This window comes from Odontesthes bonariensis, chromosome 4, assembly GCF_027942865.1.
Source record: "Odontesthes bonariensis isolate fOdoBon6 chromosome 4, fOdoBon6.hap1, whole genome shotgun sequence".
Taxonomy (NCBI): domain Eukaryota; kingdom Metazoa; phylum Chordata; class Actinopteri; order Atheriniformes; family Atherinopsidae; genus Odontesthes; species Odontesthes bonariensis.
The window spans coordinates 19,111,755-19,139,566 of NC_134509.1; the positions used below are offsets into that span (position 1 = coordinate 19,111,755).

The window sequence follows — 27,812 nt, forward strand, 5'->3', positions numbered from 1 at the left end:
TGAATAGTAGATGCTCGAGTATGCTTTAAAAGAAGCCATCATGTGCTTCTTGGATTTTTCTCTCCTTTAATGTGCTATCGAGTTTTTGTTCATGTTAAAGGTCGAGAAACCGACAGCAGTCAGGCTGAGGTCTGGACTTTGACTGGACCATTGCAACACCTTGATTCTTTTCTTCTTCACACATTCTGTTGTAGATCTGCTGCTGTGTTTGGGATCTTTGTCCTGTTGATGAGCCAGTTTCAGCCCAGCTTTAGCTGTCGGACAGATGGCCTCACATCTGACTCTAGAATACTTTGGTATCCAGAGGAGTTCATGGTGGACTCAATAGCCGCATTCGGACAGAGCAGTTCTAAGAACGGTCCTACTCGAATTTCGTTCTAATAACTGCCCTTCTCCAAGGGAACTGTTTCAGTCTGCATTCGCACATGAGTCGGGACTGATGTGGCGCGCGCAGCCGTCTGCGACAGCGACGTGTTACTTTAGCGCCACACTCAACAACAAAACAGAACAAAACAAAACCCGCGAAAAGTAAGGAGAGAAGAAAAAAACACCACCAAGAAGCTAACATGGAGAGCGGGGAGGCCACCGTGTTCATGGTCTGCATGATGGTGATATTAATCGTGGACGATCACATCGGGCGTCTAACATCGAGGCTGGAAGAGCTCACAGAGAGAGTCAGGAGACGAAGAATCGAGCGCAGGCCATACGTCTTCGTTTCATGAAGGAAGGAGAGCAGAGCGCTGCAGACAAAGGAGACGACGTGTAAGTTTAACTTATTAAACACGCGCAGGTTGTGTCTGTGTCGTATGAGTAAACATTTCAGCCGTGACAACATGACAAGGGGCGGAGCTACCAACCACCAAACACCTCCATCAGATGTGTTCCTATACAACCCAGAACACACCCAGCCTCGGAGAACGAGCTAAATGGTTATAGGAACTGAGGGCGATGGTCCCGAGTTCCTGTATGTCCGAATGTGGGAAAAAACGGCCCCGTGGATTAAAAGGTTCTAAGAACGGCAAAAAGTTCCTACAGTCTGAATGCGGCTAATGCCTGCAAGGTGCCCAGGTCCTGTGGCTGTAGAACAAGCCCAGATCATCAGCCCTCCACCACCGTGCTTGACAGCTGGTATGAGGTGTTTGTGCTGATATGCTGTGTTTGGTTTCCTCCAAATGTGCTGCTGTGCATTATGAGCAAACATCTCCACTTTGGTCTGGTCTGTCCAAAGGACATTGTTCCAGAAGTCTTGTGGTTTGTTCAGATGCAGCTTTGCAAACCTAAGCTGTGCTGCCATGTTCTTTTTAGAGAGAAGAGGCTTTCTCCTGCAACCCTTCATAACAAGCCATACTTGTTCAGTATTTTTCTAACTGTGCTGTCATGAACTTTAACCTTTAACATGCTAACTGAGGCCTGCATAGTCTGAGATGTAGCTCTTGGCTTTCTGACCTTGGGGTGACCTTGCTGGGACGTCCACTCCTGGGAAGATTGACAGCTGTCCTGAATGTTTTCCACTTGTGAATAATCTTTTTTCTCTGTAGAATGATGGACTCCAAATAGTTTGGAAATGGCCTTATAACCCTTCCCAGATTGATGGGCAGCAACAGTTGCTTCTCTAAGATCATTGCTGATGTCTTTCCTTCTTGGCATCGTGTTAACACACACCTAAATTCTCCAAAACGTCTGCTTTTATAGAGGTGCTCACACTCACTGATGATCAATTAATCAGAGCATTGATCAGCAGCACCTGGCTGCTACTTACCTTCTTCGTTCACTGCCTTTGTCTTTTGCTCAATAAATAATGAAACAGTGAAATATAGCATGTAATATAACATTTAATTTCCCTCTGGGATAAATAAAGTATTTCTGAATTTGAATTGAATTGAATTTGAATGTATTGCTGTTCATCTTAGGTTCTGTTTACGTCATCTTCAGACCTTGAAAGATCCAGTAGATTTTTTTTTATTATCTTCTGATACATAAAACCTCAGAACTGTGTAATTCTGAATCGAGTGTGTTTTGGAAATGTTCCTTTCCACAATATAATCTCCAGTATCTGTACACTTGGATTTTACTCCATTGTTACTGAAAAACGCCTCAGCTCAGTTTTACTCTCTCTCCAATGTCATACTGACACACACAATGTGGATCTGAAGAAAAAATAAGATTTGTCTCTTGTTCCCTCCATCCTCCTTTAAATCATGCTGAATGTGGAATTAATTATTTGAGATTTGGTTGATGTTGCTTCTGTGCCAACTGATATAAATACAGTCTGTTCGTGTAGTTTTTGTGTTGCAGAAAAAGTTTTTGAACAAAACAAAACCAGAAGTATATCATATTCTAAATTTTTTCTCTGTCTCTAACTCTATTTTTAAATGTGAGCCACAGAGTCTCCCACTCATTAAATATTTAGTGCCGTTTGCTCTCCCCAAGAAATACAGCCATCGCAGGCTTCATGAATATAAATTAAACTTTGAATTCATCATGAGAGTTTTCTCCAATGGGGCTGATGCCACAAGGATCCTTTTGCCCAGCCTTCCTTTGTTTTATCACATTCTGCTGAACCACCACCCTTTGTTTATCGCCTCTCTCCTCTTTCTATAAAAAAAACACTCTTAATGAAAGAAAACAACCTCGATTCTTTAAGTCATCACAAAGTAATATGACAAGTGAGCCTCGTCAAGCCCCCAGAGGACTCACACTTACTCTGAGCTGTTCCAGGAAAACACTCTTGTTGCTAAAGCCCCAAAGCTTGCAGTTAATATCAGCGGAGCCTAGTTTGTGTGAGAAACATGTGAAGCAGTTTCCCAGTGACCAGGCAGCTTGGCAGGCCTGGCACTGAACACAGCGCATCTCACTCACTAACAGGGTCTCTGGTGAGGTCTTTTATTTCTGCTTCTGGCTCAGATCTCCTGCACCGTGTGGGCAATTTAGAGGAAACTAACTGAATGCAACTTAAGAGAGTGTTTAGACTGCAGTTACTTGCCAATAAATCATCAGACATTTTTCAAACTTCAGCATCTGGGCTTCAGGGTTATGTTTCATAAACAAAGCAATATATCCTTTGACTCCGTGACTTCTGGTCTCAGTCTTTGCAGTAACACAGGAACACAAACAGACTTCTGTTTCAGAGTATGTGTCACGTATCAATCGCTTGCTGTTGCTAGGATACAGACGTTCCCCTGGAGACTCATTTGACACTTTATTCAGATCAATACAGTGTATATCTCCTGTCCATCAGCACCTGAGACTTGTTCTCCTGTGTGCCTCTTTCTGGGTGTTGCATATATCAAATTATTGAAAATTATTACTGAGGAGGAACAGAGCTCTCCCATTGCAGGCAGTGATAAAAGCGCACGTACTGCACTGGCTTAAACATCCTAAAACTGTGGAAACTGGGGACTGATGTAAAATTTCATCATTGAAAGGGATCACATGTGCTGTGCTTTCTGCCTGGTGGTCATATTGCACTAAAAATAAGCAGGAAAGGTCAGGAAAAAACGTAAAATATATGCTAACTTAAATCTTTGACGCAAACATTTTGGCATTTGTAGCGAAGATAAATCCTTAATCCACAAATATGATATATGTCACATGGTTTGTTTCCAAAAACTGTAACTACGGCTTTATGTAAAATAAATCATGCTGCAGAGAAGTGAGCAGTCCAGTAAATGTTTCCTCACCTCATCCAGATGCACCAGGAAGGTGACATTGGTCCCCAGGTTGGCGGTGAGTTTGCCATCTTTGGTGGTCAGCGCGAGTCCTTTCGGGGGTCTGTTGGGGCACTGCTGCTTTCTGGCTGTGTACAGTTCTTTAACCCCTTTAGTGCAGTTGTTCAACACAACTTTACGGTACCTTGGGAAAGACACAAAAAGCTTAATACGATCTGCTTGTTCTAAGTCAAATCCATTCATCTATATATTCTACAGCAACAGTTTTTAAACTGATCCCGTGGGCGCTGCATTAGCTTTGGTTTATAGTCAATGTTGTTAAACTTTAGTGCAGCTGTTGTGTCTTAACAGCCTCTCTGAAGAGATGACAACTGATGAGACAAGCTGTGTCAGAGGCTGAAACTCACTCAGAAGTTTGCTTGGAGCATCAGTGAATAAACACTGCGGCCGTGATTAAGCTTTGCAAGGTGTCTGTCCCCTGGGGAGTCTCCCAAACTAACACACGGGTCACATCTTTCTGGCACAACCACAGAAAAGTAGCAGCAAAGGCACAAAAACATGAGGTTTTGGTCTTGAGAAGTTATCACTTGTGTTTAAACTGAACAGGCTGCACTGTCAATAGTTTACACATGTGGGTGTTGATGAGTTAATCGATAAACGTTCGCATCAGTAATGAGATACCAAAGAAAAAAATCTACTCCGTCTGTCAATCAACGTAAATGTAATGCTATTTCAGCATAGTGCAATAAAGACAAAATTCGATTTTTCAGCAGTCGGAAGAGGCCACATAGTTTTTTTAACCCCATAATAATACCTGAAAGGAGACATTAAAGAAGGGAGGGAGGAGAAAGGAAAGGACGGAGCTTGAAAAGATAGACACCAATAGCCAAAAAAACAGGTAACCAACTGCTTCATCTGTGCAGAGAAAAGAAAGCAAACTGCAGCCATGCACAGGATCGTCAGGAGCAGCTGCAGAGGCGTAAATGGAAAGAAACACACAAGAAACAAACAGCAACAACATCACCAGCAGCAAGTATATGAGAAGGAAAATCACCGAAGCTACTGATTATTATTAAAGCCAGAGGTTACATTGTAACAGTGCTTGTGCATATGTGTGTGTGTCAATTACATGCCAAAGGCTTTACATGAACTGTGTATAAGGGGGGTGTATTCTGGACCCGGTCAATAACAAGCCTCTGCTGGTAACTGAGAGGCCAATAAAGAAGGTTACTCACTTGACCTGGAGGGTAACTTGTGTTTTTAATGCAGTTATCCAGAAGATCCACTGATGTATATCCAATCTGGTAACTAGCATGTCTAAGTGAGGCACACATGGTCTGGTGTGGTCTTGCTGTGATTAATAAACTAATCAAACGTCTCAACTGTGAAGTTGTAATCTCTTTTTCTGTCTGAGAAGTACCGCCTTTAAATCTAAATGTGTGCAGTTGGGAGTAAGCTGTGATGAGTTGTGTTCTGACATATCTAATTGCTTTTTGAGGGAAATATTTATTCACTATTAGGGAGTTTTCTTCTCCACGGTCACCTCGTGCATGCTCAGGACGGGGCATTGAATCAAGGAAAAGGTTCAGTGGTATCTGTTTGCTTCCTTCGCTATGAATTGGACTGATTTGGAGTTTAATGAATTTGATTGAACTCTCTTATAAATGGATTGAGGTGAACTAAATGTTCATTTGAGAGGTACTTGAGATGACTTCTGTTATGAGTTTGTGCTGTACAGATAAGCTGCAGTTCATGTTTATAAAGGGGAAGGGTAAAAAGTAGAAGCACCCATATGTTTGCACCATGAAGCTTTCTGAGAGTGTGGTGGAGAGAGATGGTGATTACATGTTCTCAACCAACAGCTCTGTGCTCTCCACCCATCCCTTCTGATGTTTGTTATGCAACATGCTACTGTAAGTGTACGCTGTGTAATTATAAAGCATTGATGCATGGAAGCTGTGTCCAAAATGCATCAGCAGCTGTCCACCCCTACCCACTCACCCACCGGGGAGTTCTTCTTATACTGGACACTATGTGGTGAGTCAGTGAGCGACCAGGATGGACATCAGACTGTGTGATACCCCACCTCCACCAACTGTAGACTTGGCTGTTACTGCAGTCTACAGCTGCTACCATCAACTTAGAATCGATTACTACAAGGTCCTTCTGGCCTTAGACATATTTGATCTCAATGAAACTTCTGAGTAGAACAGTGCCTTTAAAGGGATAGTTTGCCTCTTTTGACATGAAGCTATGACATCCCATACTAGCAATATCGCGCATGAACATTGACTTACTCCCTAATGCGTCCTGTGAGCCGAGTTCAATTCAATTCATTTTTATTTATATAGCGCCAAATACAACAAATGTCATCTCAAGGCACTTAAATAATAAAGGTCAATTCAAGCCAATTGGAATTCAATTCATTGTAATCATTGTAATAAAACTAATAAAGTTCTAGTCATGTAATCATCATTATTTATAAAATAATCCAATTCATTCATATAGAGCCAATTAAAAAACAATTTCCTAGCTAAGGAAACCAACAGATTGCACCGAAACTTGCGCCGAAGATAGTCCGGCTAGTCGGCTGGGGTTACAAGGCGGCAGCACGCAGCGATACGAAGGGAGAGAAAATAGCACCAAGCGATTGTGAGGTCTGACTTTTTCCTGGACAACGATTTTGTGATGCAAATGTATTACTCTTTTGAATGCATATTGTTTTGAGAAGCAAAACGCTTTAATTTTTAAACCCCAGCCAAGTAGCCGGACTACTTTCGTCAACGCCAAAACGAGGCTGGAACTCGGCTCACAGGATGCAGCAGGGGGTAAGAAAATGTTCATAAATTATATTGCTAATATGGGATGTCATACAGCTTCATGTCAAAAGAAGCGAACTATTCCTTTAAGCTCAGATCCATCGCAGAGGTTGACTGACTTATAACTGTGGTTACATCCTGTAATATCTGCAATCGTCAAATGGGTTGAAAGTGTGGCCTCACTGCTTTCTTTTCAAAAAACCACCGTGTGTGAAAGCACCATGACCCCGGCGGCTGAGTGTGTTCCATGATTGTGATTGTGTCTCTCTTTCAGACGGGAGCTGATTCTACTGTCTGATTGGAGCTTCCAGACTGATTCTGAGCACCGGTCCAGGTGCTCTGAAGTGTGCACAAGTTGCAGCATCGCATGCGGGTCACTCTCTGCTCTCCTCTGCAGGGTTTTTTACTTGGTTTACCACACATGATCTGTACTTTACCAAGTCACTCACGTACAATTACAACACTGACTCTACTAACACCCTAAACTGTGAATAAATCACATGTTTTATTGATGTTTTACATCCTTTATCAGAACCTTTGAACCAGGTTGTGACAGCTGATGGTGACATTAATGAGACATGAGTTAAAACTGCTGGAATGAGGTAAAACTATCAACACATTTTTAATAATTGAAAGTTAACTAAATTTATGGCATTAGAGCCCCAGGATGAAAATACAGAACAGGAAATTTCCTTTTTGACACTGCTAACAGGGTAAACCTGCATGTTAGAGCCACACTGTGTGGCTGTGCGATCCTTATTCCTGCTATGGATGTAATAATAAATGTGGGAAAGGTATCTGTTTAAAACCCTGTTTGAAAATACCAAGAGAAAGCTAACCATTTATGTCACATAAAAAGCATGTCGGCACAGGTGTAAAAAACTCATAAATATACATTTCCACTCAGTCATGAAATCCTTACCCCGTGCTGTTGAGGTAGTTCTGACCCTGGCTGCAGCTTCTGGTCACAGTTGAAGGATTGAACCAGAAAGCCGGCCGGCAGTTCCCATCGTTGCGCCGCTCATATCCATAATCACTGTCAGACAACAAAGGACATCCACACGGCCGCTGATCAATATCAGCATGTGTAAAGGAACATATTGTCCTGCAGTGTGCTCCCCATCTGTGGCTTATCTGCCTTCTCATAGCAGGTGATCGGGGGCCTGTCTGGCACTGAAATGCATCATTATTACATATTGATTAAGGTTACTTTTGACAAATACACAGCAGCAGTGTGAAGCCGTGTGTGTGCGGAAGGGCATCCTGGAGTTGAAGATTTGCTAAAGTAAATATCTCTCAGGTGCCTGCCAACAATATTTACATGTAACTAAGCATAGAAAGCAAGTGTCCATCCTCGTAATGTTCATGACAATGATTTATCAGTTAATTACCGGGTCAAAACTAACGAGTGGGCAGCTGACTCGTCCAATTTGACGCTTTGATTACAACCGTGTAAGCTGGTCACAAGCCGTCAGGGCAGATTGGCTGCATGCATGTACAGAGCCAAATAATGCAGGTAAAGGGTCATTATGGAGTCCACTGAGGGACAAAATGGCCAAATGTATGTTCAGCAGCTGCTGAAGACTCCAGATTGATTTGTTATTAGCTAAGAATTTAAACTCATGCTTAAAGTCTCATATCAACAGTTCTATCAAAAAGTTTATGGCTGGTGGTCTTTGCTTTAAATGATTCATCAGGATGTGTTTATTACAAATTGAATTAAATCAAAAGAGCGAATTAATGAAGTCTCCTGATGTTCTAATTCAGATCAGTGACGATCCATTTAAACACTTAATCTAGAGGACTTCAAGCTAATTCATGGCAAAGTTCTAATGCAGTTTAGTTAATTATCATTTCTGGACTGGTAACTGCATCCATTAGATTGAAATTAGGAAGAAAAATGCAATCTCAAAAGTTAAAAAAGAAGACTATCACTCTGTTTTCTAAACTTAGAAACTCCTTTTGTATTCCCACTCTTATAATGAACATCTTACGCAGAACTGGAGCTGCATCAGTCACAGCTATCTTTGATTTACTGTCAATCTGTCTGCAATCTCTACAGCTCATACGGTCAAGAATGTTTCCCAAAGCTAGTGCAAATTATGAAACTGACAGTGTTACCTCAAATTAGGCCTAAGAATCTGTGTTCAGTGTCTCTCTGTACTCTGTAAACAAGATTCATTTCCTTTTTGAGCTTTCCCTAATCAGCCTCTTGCAGCACCTGCACAGCTTGCATTGTACTCAGGTAGCTTAACTTTATTTGAAATAAGCCTGAGAAGTATAACCTAAGGTACGTCAGACTGATGCTTCAGGACGTGTGTTTTAACTGCAGTGATCATTCTTAACTTTAGAATTTCAAGTTTGCATCATTTAATTATTTGCAGAGACCAAACGGAGCAGGACGGACAGGCAGACATCAGACTGAGACACAGAAAGAAACAAATTAAACTTCTAACTTGTTAAATGCGAACCAATTAGCCCTCACTCTCTGCCCTTCTGCAAACACTATTTAGATAACTGCTGAATGCTGGAATGGCTTGTTTCTGTCACTGCGAGATAAAACATACAACCATGTAGGATTTGCATACAAATTGACACTATTTACACCCCCACATGGTCTGAACAGAATTATAAGCACAGCAAGCTTGATGACAGATGCTATGGAGACAGAAATTATGAGTAAACCGTGTAAAAACCACACTGAACTTATCAGATTAATGGAAAATGGAGTAAATTAATTAAATCTTGAAAAGCATATGCAATAGATTCTACTTAAATGGATGAAAATTGGCTCCAACAGTGAAAAGTAAACATGAATGAAACTGCTGCTTCAGTTGCTGCGACTCTTAATTCACTGAGTAAAGACGATGACACACCTCACCCACATTAAGTCATGTGAAAAAGAAGCCGTGTGCCTTTCAGGACCGAGGTTTTTCATGTCAGAGGAACACAAGTGAGTCATTGTTGCAGCTTTCACCGTGGACAGGAAACTGCACTGACACACAACTTCCACATCAGCGTTGATTAGGGATGGGAATCAAGAGCCGGCTCCCAGCAGTTCTATTCCGTGGATTTAAAGTGTTACTGCAACCGAACCCATCTGTACTACATCTGTACTATATAACTGGATGAGAATCGATAAGAGAACCGATAAGGAAGCGATATCGATAATGGAACCGGAATTGCTCAATTTCTTAACAATTCCCATCCCTAGTGTTGATTGACACACCAAGGTTTGACTGCATGCATCATGGATTAACTAAACTCATCTAGTTATTAGCAGGTGTTATGAGGTAAATACAACACATGATATATTACACCGTGTAATTATTTACTGAAGCAAAACGTGCAGAAGCTGTGTGTAAAAACGGAGTCCACCCTTACTGCTTCTACAGGAACTAAGAGAGTAGGTAGCAGCCAGGTGCTGCTGATCGAAATGAGTTGATTAATTGATCATGTGAGCACCTCTATAAAAGCAGGTGTGGTCACACTTACCTTTAACGTCTGTTAAGAACCAAAAGTTGTTGTTATTCTTTTAAATGTCCTGTTTCTTTTTTCTGCTTGTATTTCATTTTTTCAGTGATAATCACATCCAGCTTATCATTTTTTTGTGTGCTGCTCCTGTATTTTCCACAACAGAAAACATTCATCAAGCTAATTCTGCTCCAAACAGAACTCTGTGTTCACTGAGTGAGTTTATTCACAAGTGTGGCTATTAGAAAACCATTAAGAACACAGTCAATCTAACTCTGGATCAAATCAACCATATTTTGTAATCTGTGCGATTTATCTGCCTTTTCTTCCTCCAGATCCTGCTTGTTAAGTTTGGGGACTCAGGCAGACGGGATCGGTCCGTCAGAGCACATTTGAGTGGACTGAAGAGGGAAATTAATGGACGCTGGATGGATGCACTTGAAAATAATGAATGGCGACTGAAGGGCAGCTGTTTTTAATAGGTCAGATTAGTTTTCTACCTTTGAATGGGTTGAGCATTTCCCTGCCTGCTCCATCTCCATCGTGTCTGGCAGCAGCCCAACAGAAAATAATTCAAGTAGCAGCAACGTAAAAAGAACTCAAAATAAAAGACATTTCATTTGAAATGGGCTCTTCTACATGTGTGGCAGAGAACAGACGCTGGTGTTAATGAAGTTCTCCTTTAGCAGACAATGGAGAGAAGCATAATCCCCCTCGATGATTATGAAGAAAGCAGCTATTGAACAAAGGCCATCTTACCATTCAAAATCATGAGCTCGGCAAATACAAGACTCAGCTGAGAGGATTCTGGAGTAGTCTTTTCCCAGCATGCAGTAGTTTCCAGGCCTGCGTTTCATGTAAATCTGCTTTTGGCCCATCACACATGGCTCGCCCTGTTGGCACAATTTGCGCAAATATCATGAGTGGGAAGTGTTTTTAATGGTTTTCAACATGTCTCTGCCTCTGTGGTGAGTTGCTTTCACCTGGTTGTGCAGATGCCAGGTCTGATAGTCCTCCTCCGTGCACTTCCTGCTGAAGATGGACTTGTAGTCTATCTTGATGAGCTGCCATTCAGAACGGTGGCTGAAATGTCCAAAAAAACTGGAGAGACGGATGATAAGCATCAAGAAAATTACTATATGTGCGCTGAGCTGAAATGAAAGCAGGACCCAAACAGCAGCTGCACGGGGAAACTGTGCAAACAGTGAACTGACTCAGCAATATCCACTGAGCCAAGTGAGCCATCACAAAATATAAACCTGAGCACACAATGAAGGTTCCAAACAATCATCCGTGTTTCTTTCTGCTTCTGCTTGTTGTCTTATTGGTTCCCGGGTGTTTGTTCTCAATTTTTTTCCATTCCAGATCGATCCCAGCTGCTGCGTCTGCAGAATGTTTACTATAGAAACAATCTGTCACAAAATAATTAGCTTTATACGAACAGATGAGTGAAAACTGAGATAAATGTTAGAACGATCACTTCTTTGTTTGTTTAAAACTACTCTGACTTCTTAATGATCATCTATCTCCAAAAACTGATGTTTCTCACTTCATCCGACTTTTTATTACAGAAGTCTCGGCGATAAACTTGAATAATAATTAGTTGTGCACCTGTTCTGCCGGTGATGGATCTTATATGCACACATTTAACCTTGTTTTCACAGTAGAAACTTCAGTAGTTTGGCTGCTTTTTCTATCCCATCATGTCATTCCACTTTGAGCAGAAGCTATATATATTTTCTTCGGCATTATGACAGGATTATTGGATGAAGAAATTAGTTTCATATGATCAAACCCATTTTTCAGGTGACTTAATATCCATCTGAATAACAGCCTGCATGACCCGTTATCTCCTGCTCAGAAATGTGACCTGATAAGGATGAATTACCGCAGAGAATGGAAGAGAATTCAATGCATTTAGCCTCTCTGCTGAATAAAAGCAGTCCCGTTCGCCTTTCACTCAGCTTCCATTGCACCCCATTAGGACACAAGCATCAGCAGCTTTTAACACGTCATGCAACCCTTTTCAGACGTTTCCAGACTTACGTCATAATTTGGTTCTCAGCCCCAGCCTCCACCAAGACTCCGTCCACGAACAGAGGCACCGAGGAGAAGCTGTGCTGGGTCCACTGCCTTCCCTCGTCAAAGCTGACCCTGTGTCAGAAAGCATTCCCGTCAAAAACCTGTCAACAGCGATGCCGCAGAGACAGACACTCTCCATCCAAGCCTGGTCATAGGGGAGGGTTTAGATGGGGATCAGAATGACTGGCTTGTCTTAACAGACGAGTCTCAGAGCCTCTGTGCAATTAGCCACCGTAGCTTTGGGTAAATATAAAGAGGCTGCGCAATGAAGGAATGTTTAGGAGACAGTCAGTCTGTCTATCAAAGCAAAGATGCAGAAAGCTGCTTTGAGAGGACAGAGAGAGAGAAAAGGTGTTGGTGTCAAAACTGGAAAAAACTATGTCGTGGTCCAGGGTAAAACAGTTTGACACCGAGGTGGAAAATACAAGAGCAGAGTGGAACACAGTAAAAACAAGACAGCAAAAAAACCTGGACAGCTTTCATCATTGGGTCCTGAGCTCCACCGATTCTGACAGCTTATCAACATCAGTGCTGGCGTGAGAACAACTCGAGGAACCTGAGTGTGACAAGGGTTGAAACACTGCCGAGGCCCGAGAAAGTAAATCCCCCCGCGTTGCCTCAAATTACTGCCATCGCCTGGCTAACAGCACTTATGTGCACCTGTGGTTACGATTCAGACAGCAGGAGAGTTCACCTGAACTCTGAAAAACGCACTATTCCTCCGCTGTTGTGCAGTGGCTGTGGAGGTACGCTTCTGCCATCCCACTGTAACTGGGTGGGAGACAAAAAGCCAACAAGCCACACTTCACTGCTTTTAAAACTAATTTCAGAAATTGTTGCAAAAGCGACTGGAGAACAGATCTGGTCTCAGTTGGATTAGCCTGCAGTGAGGCAAAGCGCAAAGCAGCCGATTTGGCGAGAGGAAGGCAACGTGTTAATGAAAACACTTAAAAGAGGGGGTGGGGGCCCTGACTGTTGGCTGCTAATGATAAGTAGCTTGAAAAAAAACTTCCCTTAAATTAGATTGCCTGTGACTTTTTTTTTTGCAAACACCACAGTAAAAGTGCATCAGTAAATGGATCAAGTGTCACATTTATGCTCTTTTCTTGGACAATAAAGGCTGATTCAACCTTAGAATAGCCATGAGAAAATTGGAAAAGCAATTTAACAAAGGAAACGGGTCCAAGAAAGTTCTTTAAATTGGACGTACCACAAATGTCTGGTTGGCACAGATGGCTGTTTCACAGCAACAAGGGCTCCTCCTCTGTCCAAAAACCAGATATTGTGTTCTTCTTCAAAAATCTAAACAGACACACAAGAGACAGTATCAGAAAATACAGCATGCAAATGATAGTACAACACATATCACTTCCTAACATATGAAATAAAATGCAATGCTAACAATACAGAAGGTTTCAGTAAGGTGTGAGGTGTCTGATACTCAAGACAGTTGAGAAGGGCCTTTTCTCAGTTCACTGGGTGCATATGCTCTGGGCTGGTGGGGGCCACTGGGTGCATGTGTTCCAACCAGAGATAGCATATAGTCAAATAAGGAGATTCGGAGGAAAAATACATTCCAAAGGCATGTAGTCCGTGGACATTGTCTCTTGGCTAGATGCCTGGAGAAGAAAGGACCTTGAGCATCTCCCATAAAAAGAACTTTCCGCCCCTGAAAAATCAGAGAGAATTCCATTCGAACCATTGAGCTACTCTCTCTCCAGACTGATGCATCTTTTCTGTAAATTCGAGACGGACCTGATGACTGCAATAAAGGTTTCTTTGTTCGATTAAGTCTGTGTCAGCAGAATTCTTCATCATTCATCTCCACATCGGCTCGGCGACCATCCCTCATATTTACTACAGGTGCCTAGTGAGACTCGAACCAACTGTTAGCAACCGCCAAATGCTGAACTCAAGGCTCATAAATCAGTCTGAGACGGCACGCTGGCCTCTTTCATACATTGCATGTTCGTAAAGATCACAACTGAGACTAGAAAAGGAAGGATTCTCATTACTCAAAACAAGCAGGAAAATGTTTGTGTGACGCCATCTGTCCAGCCTGCAGAGTTGGGCTTGTTTACACGTATCTGTTTGCATAAAGTGAGGGTCCCGTCTTTACAAGAAGTTTATTAATTAACCTGTTAATGCTTCATCAGGAAACTAGCTTTTAAGAACTCTACATATTTGAAAGAACTCAAAGCTGTTAGTAAATATGAGCCCACACAAAGCCATGGTTTTCAGCGGCTGTATCAATTCCAAAGTCATTGTAATCATATTATAATGGAAATAATTCTTATGGATTAAATGAGTCACAGTCAGTTATTTAGACCAGATGCATGGTGGGAATGTACATAAAGAACTGGGGGAAGGAGGGTTAGTTTGCTCTGCTCCTATCTGAGCCTGAAGCATCTGACCACGAGTCCCACCAGACCACCGAGTAGTTTAAGGAAATACGCTGAAAGCTGCCAAACTCTATGCTGACAATCCACACACCAACAATGCTGCTTCAGGCCTGTGCACGCTCAGGATGGGGTCAGATGGAAAAGTTTTGGAGCAATCTGTTGGTTTTCTTAGTTATGAAATCATCTTTTTATTAAGTGGCTCCGTGTGAATTGGACCAATTTGGAACTTAATGTGACTGGTTTATAATTGTACTAGAGTGAACTGGATCCTAATTGGCTTCCATTGGACTGTATTTATAAACAGATAGACCAAGGCTGTGTTCGAAACCGCCTACTTCTCCTACTATTCCTACTAGTCATACTTTTTTAAGTTCCCGGATGTACACTAGATGCATACTAGATTCGCCGAAATGTTGAGTATTCATCATGAGGTTACTTGTCACACTCAAACTACCCAAGATGCAACGTAACGTGACGTCGCCCATCGCCATTTGAACGGTCAAATTCCGTTAACGGGACGAGAGCAGTCAAAACGGCATAACCGGAAGCGTTGCTCACTGCGGCTAGCTTTACTAGCGGCGAATTCGTGGGAACAAAATTGTAAATAGCCGGTATTTTGTCAGATTTTCAACACCTTGGGGGTCTAAATGACTACTTTCTCGCCTGAAAATGTGTCAAATGTTGCTTAAGTTATATATTTACAGAGTTTATAGCTTAAGCGAAATCAGCTTTTCAGGCCGGCTGATTTCGGCTCGGGCAGGAGTGAAGTGCACTGTGTGTAAACGCTCTGCATACTGTCTGATAGATGAGAATGCCGTTTTCAAGTATGTAGTATGTAGTAGGCGGTTTCGAACACAGCCCAACTTCTTGATTTTGACAGTCAGCACCTGTTAGCTTACAAGCTATTGCTAACAAAATTGACTAAAGGTCGTCATAATGGCCACGGAAAGATTATTTACATTTGACAGGAGCCCTGCTCTATTCCAGGATCTCAATAAAAAAAACAAAAAACTGCAAATTGTGAGCCAGTGTGCACAATACTAAAAGGGGTGTGCTGCATTAATCTGTGAACATATTTACTAAACCTAACCCACATGTTTAACAGCAACTGTCAAAGTCCCAAACGGCTGCAAAGGCCTGTCAGTCACTGGTGTAAATCGGGGTGTGAATCTCACCGGTGTCCAGCTGTTGCCTGCATCCGATGATATGAACATGCCAACGTTGTTGTAAGACAGCTCCGGTCCAATATTTCCTGCAGTGGAAACGATACAAGAATATGTGACAAGCAGAAGCACAAAGGGGTCACACAGATAAAATGCTCCATGGGTTTTACATAAAAGCTTCCAGTTGCACCAAACCGTTGATTTAAGTTGTATTGGCTCGATTCCCAGATCAGCTTGCTGTCCTTTAATCCGATAATACAGACAATACCCCCGCTTAATTTCTACAGATGCCCGTTTCAGTCATATGAACTGTAATTTAATGTGGAGGAGGCTTCCGCCACTCTGGCAGTGTTACAGAAACAAAGATTTTTCCTGCCAAAGTGCATCTAGCGAGCCGCTTTCCTGCGCTGATCCGCTCCTCCGTCTTGGCCACGGCTCCGTAAATAGACACGTGTTTGATCTGGATGCTGTTTGTCATGTTTGTGAGGCGATCTCTGCACCAGCTGATGTCTTAAAAAGGCGCAGCGGGCAAAGTGAACTGCGGTGCCAAAGCAAAGTCTCGAGCACATGAATACACACTGTGGGAGCTGGACAGCGAAGACGTGTGTGTATGCAGCATTTTTACAAACCAAAGACAAAACACGCCCCTGGAGAAATGTCAGAAACTGGTGCTAACACATCTGTTTGGTCTCTTTCTTCTCCTGCATCTGCATCTGCAGCCACAGACAGATCAGAGACTTTGTTCAGTTGGTTCTACACACCTGTGGCAACAATGATCCCAGGCGCAGAACTCTTGGTGGAGATCGTCCCCGACACATAAGGGTTCTCTGACGTTTGCAGTTGAAGATGAAGGGAGCAAAAAGGCTGAAAAAGATTTAAAAAAAAACAATCTAAGTGCACGCTGATTTGAATCAAAGGATTTCAGTGTGAACTCTTTTAAGTGGACACGTCAGTTTAAATGGGGACTTGTGATTATATTTGTTGAAAACATGATAAATCCATCTTGCTGCGCACCAGCTGATCGAATAAGAGAATAAAGGAGGACGGCCCATGTGTGTTTAAAAATGATCTGGTCAGAAAAACATGAAAAACAAACAACAACAAAGCTACATTCATTATTCCCTAAAAGAGAACTAATCGGGCCTTCACAAGTTTCGCTCATAGCATTTAATCTGTCATTAATACAAAGAGCAATGGGATTTACATTAGAATATGAAGCCAAGCCTCGAAGGCATGCACACAAGAAAATACAATTACAATTGTTCACAGAGCAGAAAAAAGGCGTCTGCTTTCATCTGAGCGGCAGACAGCGTGTCACTGGTGTAGGACACCAAAGCAGTGGGACTGAACAGGGTAATCAAAAGGAATCTACAGCAGTAATTAAAATGTCACATGAATGCGCAGTCACAGGGAACCTGGGAGCCACACGGCATGGCCCTGAAATCACAGCACGAAGTCCTCCTAATGTCTCCGACATGATCCCTCCTAACAGTCAGAGGGAGGCTGTCTAATGAGCAGGGAGCAGAGTTGAGCTGGATCTGCCTCACTGGTACCGAGCCGGCCTCCTTTTCTCATCTGCTCTCCCGCCACCACAACAGGTCGAGGCAGACCAGATCTTATCGAAAGGGGAAATGGATGTTTATGGGAACGATCACAAGCTGCAGGTAGCGACCGAAAGAAAGAGGTGGCAAATAAAAGTGGCTGAAATGAGCTTCTGTTGAAGCTGCCCCTCTGTGACACCGTGAGAGCCCAGCCGCTCAGGAGAGGAGTTGCTTATCCTCCGGATCATTTTTCTTTTTAAAGCAAAGGAAGAATGGATGAAAAAAACAAAACTTATGGCATCTGAGCCTCACTTTGGAGCTAGGGCTTTGCTTTGTAAGGTTGAGCATCTGCCATCACAGTTTGGGTTTTAATGTAACTTGCAGGGAGTCACCAATAAAGCCTTTTAACTTCTGTTTATTTAATTAACATTACTAATACAAGCCAAAGTCCCATGTTCATGCTAAATGTAGCTTCTGCTTCCTCAGTGATTCTTTAGCAAAGATGATATTACTCAGTCATAACCAGGATATAATGAGACTAAACAAGATGATCTTTTTTCATTAAAAACACAGACTTGGGGGAGGGTGGGAAGTATTGGTTTTTGGTTTTTGAATAACTATCGTTCAGCAGCTCTTCAGCCTCTTAACTGATTCAGTGATCCCCACTTTGTAGCAGTGAGATTATACTGATTATCGACTGGTTTTCCTCATATTCTTATCACAAATTCACATTCTGGAGCTGATTTTTCTTGACTTATTTTATCAAAGTGAAGGAATCTCCCTCCTAAATGATTTAAAATGCTGGAGCAAAGTGTGTTGGGATCCAGAGGTTGTCGGATCTATTTCCTGGAACCAGATGTGGTTATAAAATGTCTCGGAGAGAACTCGTCCATATGTGTGAACCTGGATTTTCTTGATGCAAAAGTTTTTTTTTTTTTAAATGAAGTTTCATGACAAATTACAGTGAATTGCAGCATTTGACACAGATCTTGTCGTATAAACATCAGCTTTGATTGGAGTATCTGACGCAACATTACAGCGGTCTGCAGGCGGGTGACTGTGCCTCTTTATGTCTTCCAATGAGATGAGGGCCCTTGTTTTGGAGTTTGACTTCATGCAAACACAAAACCTTTTCGGGTAAATGGTTTTGATTATCCCATCAGCAGTTCTGTCTTTATCTCTTTATCTTTTCAGTCAGAAACATGTTGTCACTGCTGCAGAGGGCAGCTGCTGCACCCAGAAAACAGGCTGTTTTCACCACCATTAGCATCCCAGGGTGCTGCTTGGTTTATTCCCACTGATGTTCTCAGAGAAGAACCTGTGAGCTGTTGATGTGCCAGGATGTAATTTAAGTGATTTGTACGTTTGATGTTAGATGTTTTCATCCAACCTCCTTAGATGTACAGCATCTTACAGACTCATTGAAAGACACAATAATGTTTCCTTTTCTTATTTTCAACTATGTCCATCCCTCGTTCACTATGTTGACCTTTTAAATCAACATTTACCTGAGCTGTGGCTGCTTTTACGTGCACGGGAAAATCTCTTAACACTATTAAGCTGATATTCAGGGAAATCTGTAATTCATTGTGGAGAATGTGGATCTTACTCACATTATGTAGACTAGTATACGCCTGAATCACACTATCACGCCGTCCTACTGGAGTTGTCGTGGCACCTCGTGACACGCTGCGGCTCCACAGCACATGCTCTGGGCTCCGGTCCGTGATCAGCCACTCTGGGCTTGTTTAAGAACACAGTCACTTGTTTTGGACTTGTTTTCTGTCACAGAGTCTCTGCCAGAGTTCAGTGCAGAAGAAGAGCGCTGCAGTAAAAAGAAGGCTCACGCTCTGTGTTTTAAAGTGATTTGGATGTTATTAAAACTTTGGGTGCACATACTGCTGCATCGTACAGAGATATGAATGGAACACCCCATCTTTAATTCACGCACACATCATAATCTGAGTATTGTTTTATAGAGATGAGGTAAACAGTTGGACTATTGCTGTGTATGTGCACGATTTAACACGACGGCAGTGGATACTTCCTTAAAATGTCTTGACATTTGTAGGGTTTACTTCATCTATTAGTTTTAGGAGGGAAAATAACAAAGCAAAGTGATGTTTTTACTCAAAGTCAGTTTTAATCACAGCATCCATGAAATGTATTGTTAGTACTTTAAAGCATAATCTTATATTTACCTTTAACTTCAGGATAAATGTGTCTTTAAAGATTTTCTGGATTTATTTTTCAAAACTTTAACTTATGAAATACAGCTGTCAGCATCTTGCTGCTTTGAGCTGGACTTTACGAGCGAGTCGTGGGTCTGAGTGGAAATGATGAACTCCAGGTTTTTTTTTTTTTTTTTTGTTTTTTTTTATGCATGTGTTTATTAGTTTTTGTTTGCGAATTACATACAAGTCAAACAAGGCATTAATACATGCAACAAAGCAAACTTTTCCTCCCTATTCTCCCTCCCCTCCCCTCTTCCCCCCCACCAAATAAGTATAAGAAAAACATGTTACAATTATAAAAATAATATGAAGATAAAGTAAAAAAGCGATGAACTCCAGGTTAGTAAGGACTCATGAAGCAGAAGGTTGTCTGTATTACCCTAAATGGGATTATAACTAATGAAGACTGTGTGAAGCTACTAACAGAGAACCTATCACAAATCGAGTGAGATGAAGAGTTATTTTCTTCCTCCCTCCTGGCCATCATATAAAATGCAGCTTTAATGCACTTTTGCTTTTCAAAAAATTCAAAACACAAGCTGAATTCTTTTGAGGACCTTTTGAGAGGTCCCTTCTGCAGCCACTGCAGGGACCTGGGGTTGAACACGGGCTGAGTTTATCTCACTGCCCTGCAGAGGAAGCAGCACTTTTGAGATTATTTGAATCCCTGAGGTGGGTCTTGGAGTGCTAAACATTTCAAAGTAGAGGAGTGATACCAGTGTCTTATCCTCTTTAATCTCAGACACAAGTCAAAGAAATTTGTCCTGGTGCTTTAAAATCTATGCAGTAGAAATATGTTTTATGAAGCGCCTGTGGTCGTCAGGGCCACGAGTCGGTGTGGTTGTAAAGTTCAGCAAAGGTGGTTCAGACAAGAACTCCCCACTGTGATACCGAGAGGGCAAATTAAGGCATGATGGAGGTAAGTAAACCAAAGAAGGAGCTAATAATGTCTGACTGACTGACCAAAATCACATTTTCACTGAAACACAAACAGAAAAAGAAAAGAACATAATTACTTCTTATAATAATGAGGCATCATAAACCACTCGATTAGCCTTTAATTGTAACTTGTAACCCGTACAGCGAGGGTCACGCGGTTAATCTTAAGTAATTATGACTGATATGGTTCACATGGCATTACATCACCTCCCTGTAGACATAAGCAGAATCAGGGTTTGAACCACAGTAAATAAAAAGTCCAGAATCTCACCAGTATGCAGTGGATGTCATTCCCATCCAGGTCAGCAGCAGGGGCCTGCAGGAGCCTCCAGTCCCGGCCTTTATTGTAGGTGATGTAAGTCTTCACCTGGTTGTCTTGCCTCTTGTTAGCGATTAGCATGCCTTTAATTCCAGCCACCTGATGAACACAGACACATAGCAGTTCAAATTTCATCTGTATATTTTATATGCAAACCAGCAGGGAGCGTTTTACATCTAACACTCCTCCCAACTCCCAGAACTGTTCGGTTCTCAGTTGTGATGAAACAGCATACCCCGCACTCTCATCTGAAGAGGCATTTTGTGTATTGCAGCAGCAATCTTCACAACACCAGTTAAATGCAAATGGCATGCTTATCTTCTCCCTCTGTGGCTGACAATCTCGCAGACTCCATCAGCACAGCCGGCTGCAGGTTCTTGCACTGTGCTAAGTGCTGTCTGTAATTACATTCTTGTGTCTCGGTATTCTGGACAAAACGGTGACCGTATGAAGCCACACTTCTGTTTTCTCTCTGCCGAATCACAGAAGAGCAAATCCTAACTTGCTCCAAGTTTCATTTCAGCTCGTCAACTCAAGCAATTTAGTTCTCAAAAAGCTGGAAGACCCCACAAATATAATGAGTTCCCTGTGTTCTGGCACCATAAACACAAACAACACCCTGACACAACAACACACCCATCCCCTCAGATTGTCCTGTCTCAGGGATTAGACCCATCCCTCAGCCAAACCAAAGCGTGTTATACAATTGAAAAGACAGAGTCCCTCTAAATAGTTACCATAGCTCCACTTCCCTCCCTGAAGGGGCACGTCTCTATAAGTGGCACTAATAGGCAGCACATTTGACATCGTCATAGTAACATGGCGCTCAGGATGGATGCGGCTAATGAGGGTCCTCCTTTCCTTATCCAAGCCGGCCTGTCAATCGCTGCAGTTATTATTTATCGCCTCCACATACTCTCACACTCACACTCACATACACACACACACACCTGACAACTGTGCAGGCCCACCAGCCTACATTTCACCTCGTCCATCAATCACACCTACACACACTTCTTTACGACTCAGTGAAGGACACGGGCACAGGTTTCTGTTCCACAGCACAGGTTTCTCAGAAATTTGCAGATTTTCAGGCCGTGTGCAGTTGGAGTTTCTGCTTTTTGTAGCAAGTGAGAGGAAACGGAACAGAAAATAAAGGTGTGATCGCTGTGCTGCAGCGTGTGTGAGCAAAGAAAGCAACAGCCTGCTGCTTTTAGTAACTTCTGTCACTAATGAAACAAGCCAATCAGAGGATTGATACTAAAAAACAAACTGTGAAAATGTTACAGTGCACCGTATAGATAATCTCCATGTGCTGATACTGTATTCAGCTCTGTTCATTATTGACTTGCTTAAGTCATTTCTGTGATCTTAGCAGGTAACCAGATCAGATTTGTATGACCGTACTATCTGCACGGGTTGCTGTGGTGATGGCGCCAGTAACCATGAACTAAACTGTTGGTTCTGTACTCCCAAAGTGCAGTTAGAAGGTAGTTTCAGGTTCTGTCCACTCTCTTTGTTTCTGTAGAGATGTGATCAGATCACACTTCAAAGGACCTCCAAATGAGGTTTGATCCAAGATAGAAAATATGATGCTGAATGTCAAGGTTTTTCTTGCTTTCCAGACTTTGTTAAATAAATCTGGATACAATCTGACTCTGGCAAAAAAATTGGACCGTCTGATCCGACCCATTCGTATTTTATTATGTGTTTTAATGCTAAACCATATTTTCCTAACCTTAAACCAAACAGTTATTTGCTTCACGTCCCCCTCCCTCTTTCCAACCTCCTTACAGACCATGTTACTTGTTTCCTGAGGTCCATTTTGTTCAATGGCAAGGTGCTAATTGACAAGTAGCTTCAGTGCCAAAATGTCAGCATGGATTGAGTTTATCAGGGTTCTTTGGCTGAGAAATGCCACCAACATCCCCTTTAAAACCAACAAATCCGAAGTTATAAGGGTGCGAACTAAAAACAATTAACAACATGAAACACGTAGAATTAAATTAACTATATTTAATCTGATAAACTAATTCTTTATCATACTGTATGTGACACATAACTTAACATAAATGATGTTTTTTGATGGTAGCTTTCTGTCGTGTCTGCATGTGATCCTAAAACCAACAAAAGAAGTCCAGTTGTCTTCTGCATTGTGTTTGTGTATTTTGCAGATGGGATGGGGGTTGAATTGAATTTAGAATTGAATAAAACGTAGAGAGAACAGGTTTGAATGCGACACCCTAAAAAAAAAAACATATTTTGTGTTAAGAGAGAGAAGTAATTTCATGGGTCGTTGTAATATTAAAAATCTGTGGGATTAAAAAGTTAAATAAGTTCATAAATCGTATTAAGTGGGATTGATTAAAAACATCTAAAATAATAAGTGTTTATTTTATATCGCATACTTTGTTGTTTCTCGATTGATCTGAGTTTTTTGCCTGAGTGGCCATTTTTTTCTGCAGAGTGGCCTTGCTCGTGCAATCTGTGATCAATTGCTTTTGTCGCGTGATCAACTGGAGAATAGGTTGCTTTCACGTGACGTCAGATTGCTGCATCGTGAGAGCGGGAAATTCAGATGGAGGGCAGGAAGTGAACTGAGGATCTGCCGTCTGAAAAAAATGCCCTTTTTGTGTGGTTTACGGTTGCTCTAATCGTTCTAACCGAGAAAAGGAAAAGTTTTTTTTTTTTAGATTACCGAAGATAGTCGTTCACAACGGTGAGAAATGTAAAAAGCTCACAGAACAACGCCGTAAAAAGTGGATTTTAAACCTACGTCATCGGTCGGGAGGAGCAGCGACTGCTAATGTCTGCAGCAGCCACTTCGTCAGAGGCATGTTAGCTCGCTAACTTGGTTTTTGTGGCTGTGTTTAGATAGCTTTAGTTTGTCGTTAAATGCTCATTTACTTAGTAATGATTATGAAGTTGCCGGTGGTGGTTTGAGAGTGGTTTACCATGAAACATAAAGGACTGTCAGGCTAACGTCGTCGTTAAAGATGTGTTGCATGTTTGTTGATATTATAGCCGCTACTGCTAGCTGCTAGCTGCTAGCATCTTAACACGTAAAACAACATAAGAACAAACACTCACCCTGGCGAAGACCAAACGATAACCATCGTGGAGCTGTTTGGTACCGAGGTTGTGGACCCACCCGCTGACTAAAAATGATATAATGATATGCCTCCAGACTTTTATGTGCTTTCATCTGCTGTTTGGTGCAGTAGGATGTCTGAAGGACCAGATAGTTTGTGATGTCAACAGACTCGATTGTCGGCAAATCTTTAGGTGGTGCCGAAAAGTCACTCATCTTCATGAGATACGGGTCACGTCCAACATATTTGTTGATTATTTGTTTGTAACTTAGTTTCGAAACTGGCTCTAAATCCGTACAATGCGGACTCTCTGCAACGGTTTCCTCCAGAAACAGATTCTCCATTTTTATTTTCCTCATTCGAGTAAAATCCTTGCTGAGGAAGCACCGCTCGTATGATTATTTCTCCCCTATTTTCAGGTATGTTGGGGGGTTGTGCGCACAGTTGTGTGGGTTGCTGGCATGTTTTCAGTAACTTAGGGCTAAGTTTGCCCATTGTTGGAGAGTGTGCGTGTGAGCGGGTCCCCGCTTCCTCATGGACACGTGATTGGTGGCGCTGCGCGTGTCTACCATCCTGTTGGCCGTGGTTCAGCATCCGTGTGGTGTATCATGGTGTTGTTTGTGCACTTTGTTTGCTGAGGAAACATCACTCTTATAATTATTTATCCTCTATTTTCAGGGGCATAACATGAACAGGACACAACATCTGCTGGATGGCAGTCATGTGACCTCCAGCCTCCCACACCAACATATTCTTAATTCTAAATTGTCATAAAATTGGTCAAAAGCCCTTGATTTCAGTGTTGAATGCATGGGGTTCCTTCTACTCTACCTTTCTGACGCACATATGTTCCCACAAAGTCTTCAGGAGCAGTCAGAAAGTTCAGAATGTCTGAGGCCTCATCACATGTCCTCATTGCATCACAAATAGATGACTGTTGTAGTTGCTATGGTTATAGAGTGCTTAAATATGGATTAATTTGTTCATTGTTTACATTTAGATATTATAGTAGCTTTATACCTGAATTATATGGGCCAAAACCACTAAGAGTTTCTCCTTTTACTCTGAAATAAATCTGCCACGTCAAAACACACATTTAGCAGCGCAACCGTGTGACCACCGTGTGACAGCTCCCTCATCCATCACCTTGTTGCTGTTGTTGTAGAGAGCAGCCTGTAATTGAACTGAACACTGGCTGCAGATGAATAAGGCCCATTTAAAAATTCTTCTTGAGATTATAAGGTGGTTGCAGGACTGGAAAGGATTTCATTGAAGGGACTAACTGATCCGCAGAGAATCACCAATTATTAAAAGCGATATGATTCAACTCTATATTTTATGACTCATTTGCTGAGTTACGCCTTTGTGCATTTAAGGATGCTGCCAGGAAAGCGCAGGCATGAAGAGTAAGATCATCACTGGTGTCTGCATCTAATTCTCTCCAGGACAACAACCCACTTCATGTCTTCAATCAATCATCCGAAGCTCTTTACAGCAATGTGTGAGAGAGACAAATGGTTGTTGATACACTGAACCTCAGCCAATCAAGAGCCACCTGCTAAAGCATCTCTCAGGCAGGAAGTCTAATGGTGATGTAGAGCCCTGATGTCACCTGAAAGTAGTTTGCACAACAAAGGCTTGTGATTACAGAAATTGCTCTTATCCAGTCTGAGTAAAAAAAAAAAAAAAAGAAAATCTCTCTAATTTAGGAGATAATTGCACAATTTTCTGTGTGGAGAGAGAATGATTGATTTTTTTTGGGGGGGAGAAGCATAGAGGCCCTCTGAAAAGAGACATGACTCTTAAGTGGAGGAACAGAACAACACTCACATTCTTTGCTGTCTCCTGATGGACTGAAGCTGCATTCTCTCACTCTAACAACAGATGAGTGATTTGCAGTTTGTCAGGGATTTAACAACAATAAATTAGGTCCACCACAGCTTATATCCTCCCCTGTGTAATGGGTCTGAGACAGAGGTGTATCTTCTGTTGTTGGGCTCAGATTGAGAAGAGTGGAGCAGTGTGATGAATGCCTCCCACTGCACGGCAGTCGAGTGTTTAACACTGACTGAAGAGGACGCATTCCTACAAACAGATATCGGAGCTGCTTATTAACATTTTCGACTGTTTGACAACCAAGGAGGTGGTTGATGGGACTGTGATATCAGTGGAAAACATAATGAGGTTGAGGAAACATGGAGAAATGACTTACATCTTACCAGAGGTGGGTAGTAATGAGTTACATTTACTTGAGTAAGTTTTTGAAAAAAATATACTTCTAGGAGTAGTTTTAAATCTCTATACTTTTTACTTTTACTTGAGTAGATTTGTGCAGAAGAAACTTACTCCGCTACATTAGGCTACAATGAGCTGGTTACTTTTCTTCTTACCTCTTTGGTATTCTACGCCTCATTATTTTTATCCCCCCGCATACGCCTCATTTTAATGTTTTATTTTGACAGAGAGAGAGACTTCTGCCAAAGGCTCTACCATGTGACTGTGTTTCACCAATCAAACGTAGCCGTGCAGTCTCGTCACGTGACCATACTCAATCTCAGCGGCAGGGCGGGTTAGCTTTACAGTTTACAGTCATAGCAAACAAAAAAAAGAAATAGATGAAAAATGTCAGAATCAACGGTCGGAAATGAAGACACAGACGAGGCCTCATACTGAAAGCATGTTTACCTTACAAAGAGTGGGAAACAGCAGCTACATTATGTGTCTTCTGTGTCAACGAAAACAAACATTTCAGCATTCAGAAACTCAACATCTAACTTGATCAAACTTGAAGCGGTAAGTTTCCTAAATTCGTTTCCCCCGTGGATAGGCGAATGTTTGTTTTTTAGGTTACATATGGGTTATATATGTTTTAAACATTTCTCCTTTATTTTTTATTGAAGTTCCTGAATTTACCTGCATTATTTTAATTTAAGCTATTTTGTAATTAATTAATTTTAATTTATTTTATCAATTGGATGAACTCTAATTTGTCTAAAGATGATTATTTTGTATTTTTATCTGTCTGATTGAATGCTTGTGTTAACAAATAAATCAGACGTTACTCAACAGTTACTCAGTACTTGAGTAGTTTTTTCACCTAGCACTTTTTTACTCTTACTCAAGTAATTATTTGGATGCCTACTTTTTACTATTACTTGAGTCATATTATTCTAAAGTAACAGTACTTTTACTTGAGTACAATTTTTGGCTACTCTACCCACCTCTGCATCTTAGTAGGAAAAAAGGATCACATTGAATGAGAACCTGACCAAACTTCTTGGTGTTTTCTTATCATCGAGGCTCCTGCTCAGATACTTTCAGGTCATTTCACTTCGTATCTGATGTTTTTCAATGTAAAGCGGGAGTGGAGCACACTGACGCTATCGTGAACTAACCCTCCCTTATCTCTCACCCTTCATAGATATGGAAAACTGATCATTCTGCTGTTGAACATTGTCACGATGTAATTTATTTTCATTAAATTTGATTAGTAGTGCTGGGCGAGTTAACTCGTTATTATCGCGTTGACTCGTTAATTATTTAACGTTAATAAATATTTTATCGCGCATTAGCGCAGGTTTTATTATTTATTTTATTTTGTAAAAGTCTGTTGCTGTCTGCTGTGGAACCAGAAAAGAAAGTAATCGGCGGATCCACCAAACATGGAGAAGGGTTCGGAACTTTTACTCGGCCATTTTCATTTTAAAGTTCTTCCAGACGGCGGAGTCGACAGAACCAAAGTCATCTGTAAACACTGCCAAGTTGAATTATCTTCTCACCGTAGTAGTTCCAGTCTAAAATATCACTTAAAGGCAAAACACACAATTGATACCAGCAAGTTATTCAAGGAAACAGATTAAAAATTTGAATCGTTGCCCAGCCCTTGTGATTAGCTATAAAGGTGGGAAGTCAGATGTTTTGTTGGTTACTGTTTGGGCCGGACCTTCTTAGTAGCCACAGCTTTGGGAGAGATCAGATCTTTCACCAGACACTCAGAATTAAATTGAACTCTTTTAAAGAGGAGCTCGCTTTCTCCTAACAGCCTGAGACACATGATAAATTCACTTCTGCAAGCTGGA

At 41.6% G+C, this 27,812-nt stretch overlaps 1 protein-coding gene across 1 annotated transcript in view; it reads right to left on the reverse strand.

Moving 5' to 3' along the window:
• The window catches only part of sorcs3a (sortilin related VPS10 domain containing receptor 3a), a 257,955-nt gene that overhangs the window by 34,418 nt on the left and 195,725 nt on the right, over positions 1–27,812 (reverse strand). Inside the window, exons 10-18 of the mRNA XM_075463343.1 lie at positions 20,594–20,740; positions 16,370–16,472; positions 15,621–15,697; positions 13,254–13,345; positions 12,008–12,115; positions 10,945–11,062; positions 10,721–10,854; positions 7,410–7,523; positions 3,681–3,852 (exon numbers count right to left, since the gene is read on the reverse strand). Of these exons, the coding sequence (XP_075319458.1) occupies positions 3,681–3,852; positions 7,410–7,523; positions 10,721–10,854; positions 10,945–11,062; positions 12,008–12,115; positions 13,254–13,345; positions 15,621–15,697; positions 16,370–16,472; positions 20,594–20,740 (1,065 nt within the window). The remainder of the gene's footprint in view (positions 1–3,680; positions 3,853–7,409; positions 7,524–10,720; positions 10,855–10,944; positions 11,063–12,007; positions 12,116–13,253; positions 13,346–15,620; positions 15,698–16,369; positions 16,473–20,593; positions 20,741–27,812) is intronic.